Source organism: Pollicipes pollicipes, unplaced genomic scaffold (genome assembly GCF_011947565.3).
Source record: "Pollicipes pollicipes isolate AB1234 unplaced genomic scaffold, Ppol_2.1 Scaffold_7231;HRSCAF=8579_pilon_pilon_pilon, whole genome shotgun sequence".
NCBI classification, from domain to species: domain Eukaryota; kingdom Metazoa; phylum Arthropoda; class Thecostraca; order Pollicipedomorpha; family Pollicipedidae; genus Pollicipes; species Pollicipes pollicipes.
The window spans coordinates 14,603,680-14,618,190 of record NW_023597034.1 but is presented as its reverse complement, the minus strand read 5'-3'; the positions used below and the strand labels follow the sequence as shown (position 1 = coordinate 14,618,190).

Here is a 14,511-nt window from a genome sequence, read left to right as displayed (position 1 = left end):
TCAAAGTCAACCAATGGTTTCATCGACGGCAATTTGAAGGGAATCGTCCAATCTGACCCAACAACGGTTAGACAAAGCCATGATTTCTGAGATGCTTTCTTAGGTAGCACAACAATTAAATTGATATATTACATTGACCTAGGATTCGGTATAAAGGTCAGACCAAGGTCAAAACGAGCTTATTTTATGACTCTAGAGCTTGCTGTATGAGGCAGTTTCTGATGCTCATTTCGTACTTAGTGATATCAGAAACCGCAGCATGCACCTTCAATGGACTTCTTAAAGGTCAGAATAAGTCACCGACCTAAAATGACCCAGGTCAAAATTATTTTAGGAACATACTGTCTAGGGTTATTTTTCGCTTATTCAAATGCAAAACACAAAGGAGTCTTGCACGATTTTGGTCAACATCACCTTCAAAAGCTCAAACAATGTCACTGATCATAGATGAGCATGTAACCTTTTGCTGAGAACAGTTATTTAGGTTCAAGAGGCCCTTTGGAGACCATCCTGAAATTTAACCTTGTTTGACTTTATTTGACCCGAAGGCCATGGCCTTGAAAACTCAAACTTTTACCTAAGTGAGTTAACCTACAGGCTAACACACTCTGTGAGTTTGGTATCTCCAGCTCTCTTAGTTCTTGAGATCTCAGGGGGGGGGGGGCAAATTGACCGCCACAAGAGCGAAGGCTATCCGACCGGCCACCCGGGCACGTGTTAAGTTAAAAAGATGCTGCATGAAAGAATCACAGGTTATTTTTGAACGCCAGGCAGCAAATCGACTGATGCATTGTTAGTAACAAAATCCTTTGACTCTACCAAGTACAAACTGCCATCGGGCTGGGCCTGTGCTGCCCCGCTGCCAGGCCCGGTGAGGACCGTCTCCGGGTCAGTCAGTTCATCCCCACGCATGCAGACAGTGAGAGGGGACAATATGGTAACGTCAGACCGTGCTCCAGCATGGCGTCTAACCCCAGGTCAGCATAGCCCCACGGTCCAATCGGGACATCTCGTTTTTGTGATTGTGATTGCGATTTAGTTTGCAATTTTGACTTTACCGCACGTCCTTGCATGTCCGGGAATTGAGATCAGTACATCAGGGTCCTCCAATGTGACCATGTTTTCCGTTTGATGCGATCTGGCCAAAACTTCACCGAACGGCCACCTCATTCCATAGAAAGACAGGAGGGGAACGCTGACAATGTTTACTTCTGCTTCCAAAGGGGACACGTGAAGACGCCCGCAGTGGAAATACTACGTTGTGCAGTTCTTCTGCGATAGACAATACCACGTGAAGGCAAAAATGGGCCTTTCTCTACGCACAGCGGAATGATGAACAGGAGTGTGGCACAGCAGGCATAAAAACTCAAGGATGTGTACAGCTGTCCATGGACCATACGTTCTTTTGCTTTAGGGAGCCGGGGCACGACAAAGAACTGAAAAAGAATTAGCATGACCTGACTGGATAGCATTGCCCGAAGACGCAAGATGAAGGCATTCTCATCCAGGCAACAACTACACCGCCAGTCTATGTTTCGTTTGCTTGTCCCCACTTCACCTGATTCCCAGCCCTAACAAAGCAGAGGAAAGTCCCGTCTATAAAACAGCACCAACTCGAATCCAACATGCGCCGACATGTAGCCTTGACTGAAATGAGATAAGTTGGGCGATAAAAATGTCCAAACGAGACGATAAAGTCGACTTGTCTTCAGTGGCCTCGCAACAACCGGTGCGGAGTGGCCACGACCGGCGGCTGCCCGTCATGAGACATGGGCCCGGCTATCGAGCGGGCGACAGCGGCCCCGCGACAGCGCCGGCCGTCCCCTGACGCCCCCCCCCCCCCCCCCCCCCACCTCCCTCCGCTGCGTTCGTGACCGGGACGAAAGCCGCGTGACCGGCATGCAGCGCCCCTGGTGTCGCTGCTGGCCGCTGAGCGGGCCGCCGTCCCAGCTGGCGGTCTGCTGCCGGGACCGGTCCGCTCCTACGGCCGCCGCAGGCCGCTCACCCGGGACCGGAAGGCCGGCGTGCGGTCACTGAGAGCGAAACCCAACGGGTCGCTGACCCGCCAGCAGGGGACGAAACATGGGGTCATCTCAGAGTAGAGCAGGGTAATTCCGGTGACCTATCGCGGAGGCTTGGGCCGTCGCGATCGCGGCTCGGCAGAGCGAATTTATTGAATTGTATTGACACCTGGCTAGGAGACAGACATGCAAACCATACTAAGAAGAATGTGGTGAATTTTCACGGACTCATTAGTGAAACACTCATGCCTAGTAGTTAGTAACCTCGGCATGAGTGTTTCACCAATAAGTATATATATATATATATATATATATATATATATATATATTGTATCGACCATAGAGAAGCGCGATTGGCACATCTGTGGACAAGTCTCTCCCCTCACCGTCGCACTGATGGCATGCTCTCCAGCTCTTGCAGGCTCTGCGGATCATGCTCATGCGCCAGACTTTTAGATAGCCCTATATGGAAAGGCCCATGTGGTTCAATTCTGGCCAGTGGAGTTGCCATGGGTGCCGGCCTTTACTGACTGTCTGACTGTCCTGTCCGCACAGCGGTCATGTGCCCAGCTCAGGCCGCTCCGCGCTGGATGAGGTGAGGCGCCACCCTGATGAGGTCACGCGCTTGGCATTTGGTCTGGATGTTGGAGCATGGCCCGCTTCCACAACTTGTTTAGCATTCTTTGATAGCGCTCTCCGTGCCGTCAGCGTGATGCCGTCTAGGTCATCAAAGCGCAATAGTCCTATTAGACCCTTGCCGCTCAGCACACGCGAAATCGTGGCCATGCTGTTATGCAGGGCATTACCGCGAACACCTTTGGACCTGATTGCTGACCAACATTGCTGGTGTTGAGAATTCACAATGTCATTTAAGTGAAACTGACCTTCATCTGATAACCAAGTTTAAATCGTTAATTTTACACGCTTGCCTTTCTTTTCGCAGTGGTGCATCGCATCTGCTCCTCTTGCTGCCTTATCATTTTGTTTTAATCAATTGATATTTGTCCATCATTGTGGCTTCAGCATAAGGTCGTTTTTAACTCTGTTGCAGTGCAGACTTGATGGTGTCCCTTTCCCCACCTGTTCCCGTTTTCCACTGAGCGTTGACATGACCCTCACCAACAAATGGTGTAGTAAACTGTCTGGGTATCGTTTGGCTGGTTGGTGCCGCTGGTTCTTTGTTTCCAATTTTTGACATGGTTCACAATTTTCTTTGCCTCAAAATGACAGTAGAATGATGCCGCCCTCATTTGTATTCCTCTTTATGCGTTATCATGTCAAATAACTCTCCCATCTCTTGTGTCATAAGCACGCAACAGTTCTTGAAATAAGGGCCTGCAGAATTCCTGATATTGAAAAAGCAATGCTGTCACGTTTTTTGGGCAATCCTACATGTATCTACACGTTATTTACACAGAAGCGTTCTAAATTTTTTGCGAACTCAGTGCACAGTGCAGAAAAAGACTCCCTCATAAAAACGGATTAGTTGCTACATCGCCGCTACGGACTTGCACGTACTCGATCATCCAACCAGTTGTGACACTGTTGCCGGATTAATAACATTAAAAGCTTATCCGACCACGGCCTGCGTGACGCGTCAGCCGCAAGAGGTGGCACCGGCCGCGGCTACCAGCAGGCTGATAGACGGCCGGGTCATGGGGTCATGCCATCGGGTCACGATGCTCACTCCATCCAGCGTGTCAGCGTGGCCGAGACGGCAGGCAGGCGTGTGATGCGGGGCCCACCCGGGGCACGCGGACGAGTTTCCGCGTGCGACACACTGTGAGGCGATCATTGTCCACACTTGTATTCTCTTAACACGCGCTCGGGTGGGGGTCAAATTGACCCCCGAAGGTTTGTCCAGAATGGTTTCCGAACGGCGAGGCGCAGCCTCACCAAATTTTGCATAGCTGTAGACATTTAAATAGTGGATCGTTTGGCATCAAAAATTTGGATGTACCTTGTCAGGTTGCTGACCTGCGGTAGGTCAAAGTCAGGCCATGGTTTAAGCGAAGTCAATTTCAAGGGAATCGTTCAATCTGATGCAACAACGGAGTGTTAGGCAAAGTCACACATCTCTGAGATGCTTTCTTAGGCAACAGAAATATTCAGTGAGCAAATACGTTGACCTAAGGTCAAGTATTAAGGTCAGACCAAGGTCAAAAACAGCCTGACATAGTTTGTTTAATATATATATATATATATATATATATATATATATATATATATATATATACATCATCACTCTAGGGCTTGCTGCGAGGTATAGTTTCTGGCACTCATTTCGAATTTATCGAGCAGGAACCGCGTTACATATCTTCCATGAACTTCTTAGAGATCACAATAGGTCACTGACATAAAATGAGCCAGGTCAACATTTTGTTTTTAGAAACATACTGCCTTGCTCTTTGTCGCTTATTCAAACGCAAAAGTCAGAGCAGTCTGTATGATTTTGGTCACCGTGACCTTCAACAGGTCAAGCAAGGTAATTGACTTTAAATGAGCATGCAACATTTTGCTTAGGAACAGTTATCTAGGTTCTGGGGGCACTTTGCAGACCAACCTGGAATTTGACCTTGTTTGACCTTATTTGACCCGAAGATCATAATCTAGGAAACTCAAACTTTTACCTAACTTAGTTCCCGTACAGGTCAACACACCCTGTAAACTTAGTGTCTCTAGCTCTTTTAGTTCCTGACGTCTTAGGAGGGTCAAAATAGCCCCCACCCGAGAGAAGGGCATCCAGCCGGCCACCCGGGCGTGCGTTAGCCGATAAGGCGATTGCACTAAGTCAAACGACCATCAGGTACCACAGCACTCGCATCGGTTGAGCAGTTCAGAGTATTCCGCACCAGACAAATCAGCCGTAGTGAGGTGGCACCGGCCGCGAAGACCTCAATGCCACTGATCGCGCCACACGTCAGTAAAAGGAAAAATAGCAAACTGAAAAATTTGAGGCATTAAAAAGGTCAGTGTGGTCACTGACATAGTTTGTTTAAGACCAACGGAGAAAAATTAACAAACATCAACATTATTGCTGACATCAACGTTAACAGTAAGATGTAAATACAGACAATACTGCCGATGTCGAATTTCTCAACCACTCAAACCTGAAGGCTGCAAATGTAGAGTATCCTGGGTATTGAAGCGTAAATCGGGACACATTGTCCGACAGCCATGATGGCCCACTTGGTATATGACACAGGTATATAGGTTACATATTGGTAGGGAACCAGGAACATAAATAAAAAATTGAATTATCAATTATACGGTAAGCAAATGGCATATCCGTGTAATTGTTATGGTAATTAGGCATATTTCACAGCGGACCGCCACTGAAGGAAGGCTGACCTGGCATGACCTAACTGAGGCATAGTGTTCATAAATGAATTTTTTGCGCAGTTAAATATGCACTGAGCTGTCCCTGAAGTTTGATCCGATGGTATTTTACAACAACGTCATGATATAAAGACACAGACTTAAGGACAGCATTATATCATGAGCCACGACGCCCTTGAACGTGGAGCAAATTGCGCCCGATGTCTAGGATTCTTTGGCTGATATTGCAGGACAACAAGAGCGTGGGCAAAAGCGGTGGCTCGAAGGGACAAACAGTCGCTCGAACAGCACTTGAAACAGCGTTACAGTTCTGGTCCCTCCAACTGCGAGCTCAAATGGAGGCTATTAGTCCACGGCTTCTGGCGCCCACCAATAGCGCTAGGCCTGTAATAGGCCTATTAGCGAGTATTTGACCACCAGCTGAGCGAACTATTCATGCAGCTAAACAAAACCCTGCAGGTGGCATAAGTGGATCAAGTTTTGAGCTTGTTGCCGAATTTTGCGTACCGAATGTCAGCCGTGAAATCACTGGAGGCGTGCCAAGATTGAGTGTAAAGTTAATGACTTATTACGACGCTAATGGTTTTCAAACCGCCAAAACAGTGAGGATGAAGTTTCAGCAGCTGTGTTTAACAACCAATATCTTATTTTTGTTTTGTTCGCTTCTGTCATTCCTTCATTCCCTGCATGTCTCGAGCAGATCTGCTATCTGTCTGCTAGCCTGAGGCGAAATTTCTATTCGAGCATATGCTGTCACTTGCTCATTAGACGAAAGCAAGATAACTGCAGCTATCAAACGATATGGCCTCTCATCCTGTATACGCACTGCCTAATCTCTGGTCCTAATCGGTTCGTTCTCATGAGTACAAATTATCCTGACTGGTGCAGCATATCTAGAGGTTTGAGCATTTTGTTCATGTTGATGCATTCATCATACTTTAACACGTGCCCGGGTGGCCGGCTAGATACCCTTCGCTCGGGTGGGGGTCAGTTTAACACCCTCCCATTGAGATCTCTGGAACTAAGAAAGCTAGAGCACCAAATTTACAGGGTGTGTCGACCTGCACGTGAACGCACTTAGGTCAGAGTTTTAGGTTCTTAGGTCATGACCTTTGGGTCAAAAAGGTCAAACACGGTCAAGTTCCAGGTTGGTCTCCAAAGTGCCCCCAGAACCTAGATCACCGTTCCTAAGCAAAAGGCTACATTCTCATTCAAGATAAGTGGCCTTGTTTGACCTTTTGAAGGTCAAGGTGACCAAAATCGTACAAGATTGCTTTGACTTTTGCATTTGACTAAGCGACAGAGATTACGCCAGGCAGTATGTTCCTAAAACAAAATGTTGGCCTAGGTCATTTTAGGTCAAAGACCTATTCTGACCTCTAAAAAGTCCATGGAAGACGTATAATGCGTTTTCTGTCTTCAATAAACTCGAAATGAGTACCAGAAACTATCCCATACAGCAAGCCCTAGAGCAACAAAACAGGTTGGCTTTGACCTTGGTGTGATCTTCATACCAAACCTTAGGTCAATTTAGTTTTCTCATTCAACTGTTGTGTTTCCTAAGAAAGCATCTCAGAGATGTATGGTTTCGTCTAACTCTCCATTGTTGGATCAGGCTGAGGGATTCCCTAGAAATTGCCTTCGCTGAAACCATGGTCTGACTTTGACCTGCCATAGGTCAGCGACCTTACAAGGTACACCTAAATTTTGCATATCGAACGATCCGCTGTTCAACTGTCTATGACTATGCAAAATTTGGCGCGGCTGCGCCGCGCTGTTCGGAAACCATTCTGGAAAAACCTTTGGGGGTCAATTTGACCCCGCTCCCACCCGAGCGCGTGTTCTTCGTGATTAAGTTTGAACCGAGTGACATCACATGAGTGAGACCATTGTTCAACAAAAGATAGTCTTTTGTTGGCATTGAGTAAGTCTGTGTATACCTCTTACGGAGCTAATAGAAGAAATATAGCAAAATTAGTTCCATAACATTGATAACGCTTGGCGTGGTGTTTCGTGCACGATGTCGCATTATGTGTATGCACTTATACTTGCCAACACCATGAATGCCGCATTCCAATGTTCCGATTCACCGATTTTTGTGGCCCTTTTCCATGTGGCTGCTAATGCGTATTTGCTTTTATTGAGATGGCATTCTGTTTCCTTTTTTCCATGAAAATAAGCATATAAAAAGCACCCCCACTTCTCACGTAAACTTGCCTTTGCAGCGCTGTAGCATTCCCGGGCGCACCGCATGCTGCGGCGTCCTAGGGCACACCGCGTGCTGTGGCACCCTAGGGCACACCGCATGCTGTGGCATCCTAGGGCACACTGCATGCTGTGGCATCCTAGGACACGCCGCATACTGCGGCGTCCTAGGGCACACCGCGTGCTATGGCATCCTAGGGCACACTGCATGCTGTGGCATCCTAGGGCACACTGCATGCTGTGGCATCCTAGGACACACCGCATACTGCGGCGTCCTAGGGCACACCGCGTGCTGTGGCATCCTAGGGCACACCGCATGCTGTGGCATCCTAGGGCACACTGCATGCTGTGGCATCCTAGGACATACCGCATGCTATGGCATCCTAGGACACAACGCATGCCTTGACATCCTAGGACACACCGCATGCTGTGACATCATAGGGCACACCGCACGCTGAGAATTTCTTGCCTCTCACTCCGAGGCCTATTTTGGAAAATTTAGTCCACTGTACACCAGGTTAAGGAACGGGGGCGTGGCTTCTGGCATATTTTGGGGAGGGTCCCATTGCAATCCCTTCCTATTTCCTCTTATCTTCAAGTTGGATTGGCATCAGAATATTTTGTAGCATTGGTATTTCGAACTTCGCGAATTGCTTCAGTGATATATCAGTGTATCGATGATCCAAGCCCAATGGAGTGCACTCGGGTAGGCTTCACTCAGTCAGGCTCGGTCGTACCCAGAATGCGTTAGAGATGAGGTGCGTTTTAGAGCCCCACACAGGAAAAGAGACGTAACTTCCTCACATGTTATCTAAGTATACGTACATTTGGTGAGGATGTGTCCAAACTCCTTCTCAACGTCGTCGTCCTCCTCGGGCGGCGATGAGAGGTCATCGAAGTTCAGCAGGAACATGAGCAGCTCTCCGCCCTCGTTCGAGACGGGCGCGATCGTTTGGATGCAGAGAAATCGCGACCCTGCAACCGTACGCCATATTAGTTGTCATGGCCCACCTGAGACCACAAACCACATTAGCCAGCACGGTCCACCCGAGACCACAAACTACATTTCCCGACGCGGTCTACCTGAGACCACACACCACATTAGCCGACACGGTCCACATGAGGCGACACACCACATTAGCCGACACGGTCCACCTGAGACCACACACCACATTAGTCGACACGGTCCACATGAGGCCACAACCACATTAGCCGACACGGTCCACCTGAGACCACACACCACATTAGTCGACACGGTCCACATGAGGCGACACCACATTAGCCGACACGGTCCACATGAGGCGACACACACATTAGCCGACACGGTCCACATGAGGCGACACACCACATTAGCCGACACGGTCCACCTGAGACCACACACCACATAGCCGACACGGTCCACATGAGGCGACACACCAATTAGCCGACACGGTCCACATGAGGCGACACACCACATTAGCCGACACGGTCCACCTGAGACCACACACCACATTAGTCGACACGGTCCACATGAGGCCACACACCACATTAGCCGACACGGTCCACATGAGGCGACACACCACATTAGCCGACACGGTCCACCTGAGACCACACACCACATTAGTCGACACGGTCCACCTGAGACCACACACCACATTAGTCGACACGGTCCACCTGAGACCACACACCACATTAGCCGACACGGTCCACATGAGGCCACACACCACATTAGCCGACACGGTCCACCTGAGACCACACACCACATTAGTCGACACGGTCCACCTGAGACCACACACCACATTAGTCGACACGGTCCACATGAGGCCACACACCACATTAGCCGACACGGTCCACCTGAGACCACACACCACATTAGTCGACACGGTCCACATGAGGCCACATCCACATTAGCTGACACGGTCCACATGAGGCCACACACCCATTAGTCGACACGGTCCACATGAGGCCACTACCACATTAGCCGACACGGTCCACCTGAGACCACACAACACATTAGTCGACACGGTCCACATGAGGCGACACACCACATTAGCCGACACGGTCCACCTGAGACCACACCACATTAGTCGACACGGTCCACATGAGGCCACATACCACATTAGCCGACACGGTCCACATGAGGCCACACACCACATTAGTCGACACGGTCCACATGAGGCCACATACCACATTAGACGACACAGTCCACATGAGGCCACACACCACATCAGTCGACACGGTCCACCTGAGACCACACGCCACATCAGTCGACACGGTCCACCTGGGACCACACGCCACATTAGCTGACACGGTCCATCTGAGGCCGCACACCACATTAGTCGACGCCGTCCACCTGAGGCCACACACCACATTAGTCGACGCCGTCCACCTGAGGCCACACACCACATTAGTCGACGCCGTCCACCTGAGACCACACGCCACATGAGCTGACACGGTCCATCTGAGACCACACACCACATTAGTAGACGCGGTCCATCTGAGGCCGCACACCACATTAGCTGACACCGTCCACCTGAGGCCACACACCACATTAGTCGACGCGGTCCACCTGAGACCACATGCCACAGTAGCTGACACGGTGCACCTGAGACCACACGTTACATTAGCCGAGACGGTACACCTGAGACCACACTCCGGCAGAGCCATCAGTCGCGCAATGAGAACCCGAAACCTCACCACAGTATGAGGCTGTTGGCAGTCAAGGTGAGTCCGAAAACGTGCGCAATGTGCTCGCAGGTATCAAGCAGCCGGCAGGGCCTAAACAGCTCGTCAGCGGTCACACCGGGCTTCAGACCGCGCGGCAGCATAACTAGCGCTAAATCGTGGTGTCTTGGAAGCTAAGCATACTGAGCTCATACCGCAGACAGGCCATCGGGTGGCCTTGGCACGTTGGGCACCACATGGCAGCGCTCGGCGGCAGGACCAAAGCGATTCACAGTTGCGCTCAGCGGACGCCGGTGGGGCCGGAAAAGCAGACTTCAGTCCTGGTAACAATGCTCAGTTCCGAAAACCCGCGATAGTAAAAACCCAATGCCGGCATCCCGGGATACCGCGGGATTCCAACAGATTTATGCATATTATGAATTCTAATTGTTCCATTACTGTACCAATTTTGAGTACACGATTAACCGGTGCCCGGCCCGGGGGTCTGAGACAACCGGCGCCCGGCCCGGGGGTCTGAGACAACCGGCGCCCGGCCCGGGGGTCTGAGCCAACCGGCGCCCGGCCCGGGGGTCTGAGGCAACTGGCGCCTAGCTCGCGGGTCTGAGGCAGCCGGCGCCCGGCCCGGTGGTCTGAGGCAGCCGGCGCCCGGCCGGTGGTTGAGGCAGCCGGCGGCCCTGCATCGGGGTCTGAGCCCACCGGCGCCCTGCCCTGGGTCCTGTAGGCAACCGCGCCCGACCCAGGGGTCTGAGGCAACCGGCGCCGAGCTCGCGGTCTGGAGGCAACCCTGGCGCCCGACCCAGGGGTCTGAGGGCAATTGGGCGTCCTAGCTCGCGGGTCTGAGGCAGCCGGTTCAGGCAAGTTAACTTCCCATGGGATCTCTAACTTTCAGAAGCCGTGTAAGAAAAACAAAGGCACAGTTTTGAAGGTCTCGTCGATCCATGAAGAAAGCACACTACGTCTTTTTGTATTAGGTCAAATGTAAGGTCACTAATGGTAATGAAATCTTAAAAACGGTCGTCCCGATAGATGTAGTTAAAACGCATATGAAGACATCAAGACGGATATTTAGGGCACGGAAATAAGCGTTAAGACTTGAGGAGTTCATTCCGATCATTTGTGGTCGTCCACAAGGGTCAGGTCAGATCAGGCCACCGTTCAACATTGATCTACGAGTAACCTACAAGGACGGTACTTTTCACAATGCGCGTCTGACTAAATTTATTACTCTAGGTGCAGCTGTGAGATAAAAACATTCGAGACACCAAAGTGCCCTTTCAGGCTGACCTAGAAGTCATTTCAGGTCAGCTTCGGTAGCCCAATTTATAAACCATCCAAATTAGAAAAGAAGTGCTAACCGGGATTATGTGACCAGTACAATGTTTATCCGCGGTCATAAATATTGAATTGTACACACGCAGGTGCTAAAGATCGCATGGATGTTGTATACATTATGCGTACTCCGTTTGACGCTTGCCAATGCATTCGTAACAAGCTGAGAACAGACAAGTTGCTACATGAAATTACACGTCATCAATTCACAAACACGACGAGAAGACGGTTACATGCGTCGCACCCGTTCATCTAGTGTAGGCATATACTTTCTACTTTCCGCTTTGCGCGCCATCCGTCCGGGATGTCCGGTGAGGTCCGGTGTCCGGTGAGGCTTCCCCAGCGGAGCGTGGTACGGCAAGCAAGCTGGCCACGGGAAGGAATTCTCCCTCCCCTCCCCTCCCCCCCCCCCCCCCCCGGCCACCTAACCAAACGTGACCATAAGGCCGAGCGAGGCCTGAGAGCTGAATGCGGACCCGTCCGACGCTCCAGCCGATCGGCCCATATTGTTGACCGGATCTTTACGGAAAACGGTGTGTGTCGCCCGGCCAGGTGGGGTAAGCCGACGTTTTTTCTCCGAAACGGCTATGACGGTGGCCTCTTCTACTAAAATGGGCCATCACGCCACAGGGGAACGCCTGCCCTCCGCCGGCCGATCAAGATTGATGGATGCGAAAGCCAGATCACCGGCGATGCAACATGCACATAGGAATGTTCAACTGACATGTTGTGGGAATGTTTGCCGTTTCGCTCCAAGAGCCCCGCCGCGCCGGCGCCGCCGTCACTCCAGCTGGCGTCAGAAGCGCTACGCCACGTGAGAACTGGGTCAGAGGGGACGCGCAGGGCCCGCCCGAGGCGAGAGCGGGCGGGCCTTGCGTCGTCGCTAGCGACGCAGCGTCCTAGATCCGGCCCAGGAGCACGTTCGGGACCGAACTCTGGAAGCAGCGCAGACCGACCTGGCAACACATTGGACGGAGGGGGCGAGGCGGCGAATCTGTTGGCCCATGCGCAAAAACGAAGGCGGGCCAACCGAGTTGGAATAATCACGGAAAATTACGGATGGTGCAAGAGGACAAGAGAGGAGCCTTTCGGGGGAGTCTCTCTGACCAAGTCAATGTGGAGAGTCCTGAACGAGGCGCTGGAGGAGAGAGGTCTTTCGGGAAAGTCCGCAGGAGGCGCTGGAGAAGAGGGGAATCTTTCGGGAGAGTCCAGGGAAGGCGTTTGAGAATGGGGTCTCCCGGGGAGTTCCGAGGAGCGAGGAACGCGGAGGAGGGTGGTGACAACCAGGCGGCGACATCTAGCGCTGCGGACAACGAGAAACCGTCGACAAAATACACGTATGAGTCAATAGGCTCCCCCCCCCCTTCCCTCATCAAGCCACGGACGGCTGGTGCTCCCGTGTCACCGGGCGGACGCGAGCCACGGCCACCTGTTCCCTCCTGTGTGGTTAGGGAAGGGGGGAGGGGTGGCACTGTCCATACGACCCTCCCGGACGAGCAATGTGCCTCTGGCCCACTCCCATAATTAAGGAAGGAAGGAGCGTGACGGGTCATGTGGTTCGTCTATGTCTTAGTGATTTAGTAAATGAGGTAGCGGTCTGAGTTTTACATCGTTTAGTGTGGAAGCGAGGCTGGAGTGTTTCGGTCAGGCGGCGACAGGACACTCGCGCCCGGCGCGGGCAGGCATGGTGACAGAGGCCGTCAACACGCGCTTCGGCGCGACGGGCCACCCGTTAGCCCGCGTCGAGGCTATCCTGATTTTGTCGTTGGAAGCGGTCCGGGGAGGCGCAGTGGCTCGCCATGGCCCTCATCTTTTCCGTGTCGCAGTCAGGCGCGGCGTACGGGGCAGGCCACCGTACCATACCTAAAAAGGCTTTCCTTTCGCTGTGACGTTAGTCTGTTGGCTAGCTGGACGGTTTGGCTTTTCTCGTTCTCTTCATTTGTTTTCCGATTGCTCGGGGCGTCGGAACCTTTGCCGAACCCTCCCCAGCATACCCGCAATGATTTCAGCATGTGCGCGCTTCTTCCCTTTACTTTATCGCTGTCCCGACCCGATTGATTATCTGATTTTGCATGGTGTTCGTACGCGTGTATTTCGTTCTTTTCTGTTTCTTTGTTTTTTTTTTTCTTTTTGTTTAGTGGTCAAATGCCCCGTTTCAAGCGGGGCATTTTGCTGTGGTATCGACGGGGCCGACTTCCGCCGGACTGGCAGACTTCCGTCCCATATGTAACACGCCATCCTCTCCCGAAAGTCGAATAATGTGGGAACCGTAGCCGAAGAACGACAGGCGCGGAATGTGCCTGAGCAGCACGGCTCTGTTATGGCAGGGTTGAGGGGCCAGACGACCGCAGTCCTGCTTTTACGCACAGGTACGTTTGTGGGTAGCGCGACTCCGTAAGGCGTGAACGCAGGTCAAGCCGGGCGTTCGTCGTCTGCCGAGGGGCTCTACCGTTCCATGGGGCGCGCTGTCTACCTCCAGGCATCTGAAGGACGCGCCGTGGGGCGGTGCCTTGCAAAGCTCGCTCCGGCAGGCCGGAGGCGATGGAACAGAAGCGCCGGAGGCGACGCCTCCGAGCTGGACGAGGCGCCGTCTAGGGCGCGTACGCGGCAGCGGCAAGCTGCGAGCGGTCGGCGTAGCGCAATGAATGGTGGGCCGCCCATCATGGACGGAACGCGGGAAGTGTCGTCCAAACAGGCAGCCGTCACACTGGGGGTTGGGCGAGGGAACGAGCCGCCGTCCAGCTTCGGACACATGATGTCGGCCCAGTGGCTGCGTCGGTGCCGAGCTGACAAATCAGCATGATATATTTTAAATATGGCTTTGGCATGTGATAAATAAATTTAAGCTTAACGAGGACTCACGCAGGCGAGCCAACTATAGTGCAAAGGCGTTGGATAGGGGGGGGGGGGGGGGGTCGCATCCGTGTGCGAGCCAAGAATCAGTGGGATGACG

General features: G+C 51.9%; 1 protein-coding gene across 1 annotated transcript in view; it reads right to left on the bottom strand.

Moving 5' to 3' along the window:
• The window catches only part of LOC119109752 (potassium voltage-gated channel subfamily H member 2), an 89,646-nt gene that overhangs the window by 25,558 nt on the left and 49,577 nt on the right, over positions 1–14,511 (bottom strand). The window contains exon 5 of the mRNA XM_037233503.1: positions 8,391–8,540. Coding sequence (XP_037089398.1) covers positions 8,391–8,540 — 150 coding nt within the window. The remainder of the gene's footprint in view (positions 1–8,390; positions 8,541–14,511) is intronic.